Below are 7,419 nucleotides of genomic sequence, written 5' to 3'. Positions count from 1 at the left end.
ATGTTCTGCTTTAAAAGTCTTATAACTAGGAAGCTAATTTTTTATGTTCTCTGTTAATGTGATTTGCCACATAAAAAAAAGCAAAGTAAGTATAAAACTTTTATTTTTTAGGACCAACAGATGCACCCTAATGAACATTGTAAAAAGAACTATGAAAACTTTAAAATCATAAAATAATTTAAATAATTTATAAAAATAAACCCTGGAATTGCTTTAAAATAGTTACTTATACTACACATGTTCTTTAAACTGTTTCATAATCAAACATAAGTCTCGCTTTACACTTTTTAGATTTAAGTGGTGACATGAAATTTGGACAACTCAAATTCTGACAATTCAAATTCTTAAAAAAAATTTAAACGACTATACCTCACACACTAATATAAATTAAAAAAAAAAATCATATTAAAATCTACAAGCTACTTTTAATTTTTTGCAAAATATTAAATTTTTTTAAGGATATTTTAAAATTACTAAAAAAAATTGGGTTTTACTTGATTTTAGCCATATCTAAAGAAAGTATTTAATGTTATTCAAAAAGAAAAAAAAGGCTTTTAGATATTAATAGGAACTTGATATGTATTTTTATGTTTGATAAATTTACATTACTTTTTTAGTTGTGACCATTTGAACTTTTTTAACAACTTGAATTGTACGAATTTGAATAGTCGTGCACATGACTAAAGTAGACTGAATTTTTAATTTGTCATATTTTTAATGTATTATGCCGATGATGGGCAACTTTTCTACTTAGTTGGATAATTTTAACAGAAATAAAAAACGGAGTGGACTTGTTATAGATATCCCTACCTTGCTTAAATATCCAAAACTGAAATAAAAATTACCATGCAACTGTAAAACTGTATTGATTTAATTTATAACTATGAGATATAAAAGGACTATAAAAATTAAGTTTTATGTATTTACTAATTATTCTTTAATTTAGTAGTAAATATATTTTAAAACTTGACTGAGTAAACCAAGCTTTTTTTTTATTTTTAAATCAAGTTTTTTATTCATGTTCTTTAAATTCTTTTTTAGACCTTAAGTAGTTGCAATGAAAAATAAAATGTCCCAACAAAACAAAGACGTACCAGCAAAAAGATGCGAACTCGGTCACTTTGAAAAAGCGTTTGTGGAAGGAACTGGAAATTTACTCGACTGTGGTGAAGCTATTGGAAGGCCTAAAAACAATAATTTTGTGAAATTGTGCAAGAGTAGTGCTGAAAAAGTTTTGGCAAAGAAAAAAACGGAAAATGTTAAAAACGTTTTTGAAGCAGGTTGCGCTAGTTTAAAAACTTACCATTTTTATTTATTTTTATTTTTCTATAAATATTTTCCCTAAAAATATTACCGAGCTTACTGATAATGCATTGCTGATATGTACTGCTATAGTCAAAGTAAAATAAAGGAGTGAATTTTTATAAGGTTATTTATAAGATGTTTTATTTATGTCTATAGTTGCAGCAAGTTTGCCAAAAAATAATGCTCTAAATTTAATGACGTCATACATTATTTAGGTTAAAACTTGCACAAAATAGTTGTAAAATAGTTGAAACAATGAGGGTAGGAACTTTTAATGGTTAATTTGTTATCGAGTTGTATATTTTATGTGTGTAATTGCAGTAATTTAGTAAAATAGGTTACAATAAATGTTCTGAAATTTTTAGCTTTAGATAACAGTGGCCAGGTCCATAGGAGTCAAAATGATTGCTTAAAAATTCTTATAATTTAAAATTTTCAAGATTGAAAATCAGTGCCGACACATGTACAAAAAATAGTGATTTTTGTATTACTATAATCATATCGATGTACAAATATAGAGAGGTTATAATTAAACTGATAGTAGGAGTATTTTGTTAAACTAATACATGGTTAGACCACAAAGTGTAAAATAACATTAAAATACAGATTTAATTAAAGTGTACACTTTATCTGTATACGTCAAATGGCTTTAAACACAATACAAAAACTTCACTTAAAATAAGTTATATTATTTTTTGTACAAAAATGTTTCTCTTAAATATGAATTCAAAAGCTACTAACATTATATAATTAATAAATTTTACTTAACTCTATGTGGCTACCACCAAAGTTTTATGAAAAAAAGAATTATTCTAAATTTTTGATATCTTCAAAACACAAGTATTATTTTATTTTAAAGAAACACAAGTGATAAAAATTCTAATTTGTATCATGATTTTTTTCAAAACTACAATATTCCAAAAAATATCAAGATTTAATGGCCACCCTGTTAGCTTTATTCTAAATAATAAAATGGAATTGAAAATATTTTTTTTTATAAATAGTTTAAATTTATTTTATGACTTAAAGCTACCAAAATTTATAATAAAAAATTAAAGAAATTAATAGTTTATATTGTGTTTTAATTTAAATGTCTAACTTGAACAAAAAGGTGAATTTTTGTGAGCTAAAGAGCAGATAATTCAAAAACTAGATATAATTTACTTTAATAACATAGAATATTTTTAGTATTATTTTATTGCTTATTTTCATTCTTAATAAGAAAAAAGAAACAAAGTGAATATATCTTAGGACTAGACAACAATTATGTTTTGTTTACTAAGTTTAGGCTTTAAAAACTACCCAAAGTAAACTTAATGATGTTATCAAAGTATTGTGTGCTATTTTACAAAATTGCTGCAATTGAAAGTACCGAATATTAATAGTCCCTAAAAATTGTTACAAAAAAATAAGTCATGCTGAAAAAAAAAATCAAATATCTTTAATTTAAAAAATGGCTCCATTAAAAGTCCTTCTGCTAATTTCTGGAGCCTTATTTTTGTAAACATTTAAGAAAAGCGTCTCGGCCTACAGGAAATGCACTTTGTTTGCGATCTTTATTTGTAAACAATTGTTATTACATGCATCTAAACAAATATACAAACTTTCTTCCCTGGTTTATTAGCCTTTATTAATATGTAATAACAATTATAAAATTGGTCGATCAAAAAATGTGTAATTCTATTTAAACTATGGATAATTTTACAAACATTTTACTTTTAATTTACAATTACAGAAGAAAATAAATTTAATTTTTAATAAATTATGGTTTTGAAAACTATATTTTTTAAAATTACCTACAATGATAGCATAGCAGTTTCAATTTTATGATTATATTTAGTAAATATAATTTTCTAGTTCAAAACGCATTTGATAAATTAATAGAGTTATTAAAGGGATGTGTTTAGGTAAGTAAAAACGATTAAAAATTATCAATTTAAGTTTAAAATAAGCTTAATGAGTTTACTCGCATTGTGTTTATAAACCAAAACCCTGTAAGCTTTTAAACTATAATTAAGATTAATTTGAAGTTTATACTTGCTCTTATATATTAAGTTTCAATTTAAACTTTAAATTAGATTTACTTGATTTGCATATATTAATATGTAAGGCAAAAACGAAGTTATTAAATGCAATTTTTAATTTTAGAAATGTTTGTATTATTATCAAATAGTCTTCAATAACTTTTGTCACAAACAGGTATTAAGACTCAAACTATTTTGTTAGTTTGATAAGCAAAGTTAAATTGTTTACTCGGGGAATTGGAATAGTTGAAATCGATAATAAAATCTTTTTTTAATGATTTTTCGAATTATTTAGTTGGTAGAAAACATAAAAGCGCTAATAATAACTTAAAACTATAAGTACCAAAAAAAAAAGAATGCTTATAAGGCTCACGCTCAACAACATCATTTAAGTGGTTATACAGAAAATTGTAAATATGTATATAATTCAAATATTTTACAGTTAAAACTTAGCTTTCAAAAAAACAAGGAAGTAATACATTTATGCAAAAATTATATTTTAGACCCCTTATGACTACCTTTTATTCTACTTAAGTAAGAATTATGAACAGCTTACAACTATTTAAAAGTTTGATTTTAACAAAATGCGAGTATTTAATTTAAAACAAAAATTTGTTGGTACTGTAGTTTACCTAAACAGATCTTTTTAACAACTTTATTTATTAATTTAATATGTTTTAAATTGAAAACAATACGTACAAAGTATGTTCAGAATATAAACACAGTCTTATGGTATCAATATATAGACCACAATTTCTCAATTTTTTTAAAAGATCCCTCTGAAAAAAAAAAAAAGCTATGGCCCCCTCTTATACGCTTAAGACCTTTTTTTATTGCTCTTCATCGACAACTTAAGAATATTTAATATAAGTTACAAATTTTGGCATAACATCTTCTGTAGTCCCTTTACTAGTCACGACCTCTCTTTAACCCGTAGGGGACAATGAGACCTACTTTGAGAAACCCTGGTGTAGACGTTAATATGTATTAAAGACAAGTTTCAAAAATCTTGATTTCAAAACTATTAGTACATAATTACAAGTTAAATTCGTTTTCTTCTGTAATTATAGTTTATAAATAAAAAGTTTATAAAAATACACATAGTTAAGATAAAAAAACCTCAATTAAAATCGACCAACTTTATGATTGTTATAACATTTTATTAAAATTTAGTCAAAAAAGTTAAAAATATTTTTTTCATGTAAATCTTTGTTTTCATGCATTCATTTATATACAAGTAAAGGTCACAAACAAAGTGCATTTCTTGTAGACTGTAACTCTTTTTCTTATTTGTTTACAAAAAAAAGCTCCAAAAATCAGCATTTAGACTTTCAATGGAGTCTTTTGTTGTAGCATATTAAACTAAAGCGTACAGCCGCAAATAATCTAATTTCAAACATTTTAACAGGAATAACGGGGTACGACCGGAGCAAAACGTTTCAACGTTTCGAACCCGAACATTTCATTTTAGACGAAAGCGTGAAACGACACGTCGTCGAGTTTATGAGCGACAAAATGAGCGTCGAAAACGTGGCAACTTACCACACAGTGGCGAAAACGTTCGGCATGCCCTCATTTTTAAAAGCGACTTTGCGTTGCATAGAGCGCTTCTTCGTCGCAGTTGCCGGTAGCCAAAACTTCCTGCACCTCGATTTCGCGCTGTTGAGCGCAATTCTGTCCAGTTCAAAGCTGAACGTCACGTCGGAGATGGAGGTGCTTCGCGTCGCCGACCGCTGGGTGAGCTTCGGAGGCGCGGAGAGGCGCAAGTATTCAACGCGCCTCCTCGTGAAAGTCCGTCTTCCTCTGCTTTCCAACCCCGAACTGGATCAATTTTTAAACGAGTCTTTGGCGTTTTGGAGATGCGAAACTTGCGGCTCGCTGATCGACGACGTCTTGAAGGGGAAAACCCGAAACAAGGAGATTAAGCCGAGGCGCTGCGACGACTTGGACCTGGTCGTCGTCGGCGGCTGGGACTTGTACAACATTACCCAGCCTGTGCTGCGGATCAACGGGAGAAACGGCTCGGTGACGAAATGCGCAGATTTGGAGTTTCCTGAATACCGGCAGTTCTGGACTTCGGCGTGCATGGACGGCTGCATTTACGTTTTCGGCGGCAGTGAATACAACGAGCTGAACATTCTTGTGAAAAAGATGCCGGTGGGCGGCAAGGAGTGGCAAGACCTGCCCGATCTGGACCTGGTGGCAACCTACTTCGGCTTGTGCGCTTTCATGGGCCACATCTACGTTATTGGCGCGTTGGTGTTTTACGATTTTGAGCAATGGTCAGAGGATTGCTGCGTCAGATTCGACGCGAAAAGGCACAGTTGGGAGGAAATCGGAGGGCTGCGCGAGGCAAGGACTAAAGCGGGAAGCGCGGTTTTCAGAGGCAAGATTGTAGCGTGCGGCGGATTTCAGGATCGGGTCGGCATCGAAAACAGGAGGATTTTGTCGAGCGTGGAAGCATACGACAGCGCAGCCGACGAGTGGGCTTTCATGCCGAGCATGATCGAGCAAAGAACGGACTGTCAGGTGGCGGCCATCGGAAACAAGTTGTTTGTGTTCGGCGGCGGGCCCGCGACCTGCGAGGTATTTGACTACGTTTGCGATCGCTTCGTTTTTCTTAGAATGCCGCCCGCGGCAGTTGACCTCGATCGGTGTGCCGTTTCGGTTCAGGGAAGCAGAGTGGTTGTTTTCTTAAACGGCAGCGGGAAAAAGGCGGTTTACGACGCGGAAGCACGCGATTGGTCGGTTGAAAGTTGTGACGTTACAATCGAATATTCGAGGTACACGGTCGTTAAAGTTCCTGCGCCGTTTGGTGGCAAAAAAACCTGGTAAAGTATTTTCACAATAACTTTCCCGCGCACGCTCGTAAACATGTCAAACGGTTTGTTAAGTGAAAGCCTCTATGTATATTTGCGCTTGCCTAATTGATTAATTTTTTTTGTTAATGTTTTGTTGCAGTTGCTAAATAAAGTATCATTATGAATTAAAGTAACTTTTTACTGTTTAATAGTTTACTTTTCAAAAGTTTTATGCGTTATGCTGTTTTATAATTTTAAGTGTTTACCATTAAGAAGCAACAATAAAGTGTTGATAATTTTAGTGCTAAAAATGTTTGAATCAAAGCTGTTATATATATATACATACATATATAATTTATTGAGAAAGTAAGATTTTAAAAATATTGGTACATTTGTTTCATAGGACTATACGCTTTAATCATCAGCCAGTTAAGTTAAAAGATTATAAGTTTAACTGGCTGATGATTAAGGCGTCTAGTTTTATGAAACATATGTACCAGTATTTTTAAAATCTTACTTTTTCAAAAAAAAATTAAAATCCCCTAAAGTTGGTTCAGTAGTTGTTCAAGTTTAAATAATAACCTTATTTTTTATATATACATATATATATATGAATATATTTTAAAGTTATAAATATATTGTACGTTAAACAATAAAAGAAAAGCGCTCAAAAAGTTTGGTCTAAGGATTTGGTGTAAAAAGAACCTTTTTGGTATCGAGTCGTACACCACATGTTCTTACAATTTCTTATTAGCTAACAATAATAAGTCTTTTAAATTTAAAGTTTAACATACAACACAATTGATAAAACAAGAATACAATACTGAACAAAAATTATTAAAGTAATTTTTTAACTTTAGAATGGTATCCAAAGTGTACTAAAAAACTTATCTAATAACAAACAAATAAAAATAAGGTATAAGATAAGTTTTATACTGAAAAAACTAAAATAAGTTGAAAAAAAATAGATCCAATTAAAAAAAAATTTTAACTTATAAAACGTTATAAACAATAAATCCTAACAGCAAACATGAAATATTTGAAAGATTGGTTTCAATTTTTCTAAAGAAGATAAAAACTTAAAGAAGCTGACATGTATTAACGTTAAGTTTTAAAAGTATTTTATGATAATAGTTTAACTATTCATTTCCTATAAACTAGTGTAGTTGAAATAGTTTAAGGCAAATTTAGTTACTTAATAAAAAGTAAAATAAACTACATAAGAACTTTATTTTTACTTTTTAAATTTATAAACTTATCTATTAACTCAACTTTACTTAAAAAAATAT

General features: G+C 29.7%; 1 protein-coding gene across 1 annotated transcript; it reads left to right on the top strand.

The window, feature by feature from the left end:
• Positions 1-1,069: 1,069 nt before the first annotated feature.
• LOC145841594 (kelch-like protein 35) lies at positions 1,070-6,164 on the top strand. The gene is made up of 2 exons (XM_082948952.1): positions 1,070-1,280; positions 4,738-6,164. Exons 1-2 carry the CDS (start codon positions 1,070-1,072, stop codon positions 6,162-6,164), a joined length of 1,638 nt encoding a protein of 545 aa, XP_082805078.1.
• The last annotated feature ends 1,255 nt before the right edge of the window (positions 6,165-7,419 follow it).

This window comes from Thalia democratica, chromosome 1 (genome assembly GCF_965202585.1).
Source record: "Thalia democratica chromosome 1, ktThaDemo2.hap1.1, whole genome shotgun sequence".
Taxonomy (NCBI): domain Eukaryota; kingdom Metazoa; phylum Chordata; class Thaliacea; order Salpida; family Salpidae; genus Thalia; species Thalia democratica.
This window is presented reverse-complemented; position numbering and strand designations above follow the sequence as displayed.

Bases quoted from the DNA above. Each gene is read 5' to 3' on its own strand.
- LOC145841594 (XM_082948952.1), top strand. From the start codon at position 1,070: ATGTCCCAACAAAACAAAGACGTACCAGCAAAAAGATGCGAACTCGGT. The intron at 1,281-4,737 runs GTTGCGCTAGTT...ACATTTTAACAG, and splicing joins TAAAAACGTTTTTGAAGCAG to GAATAACGGGGTACGACCGG.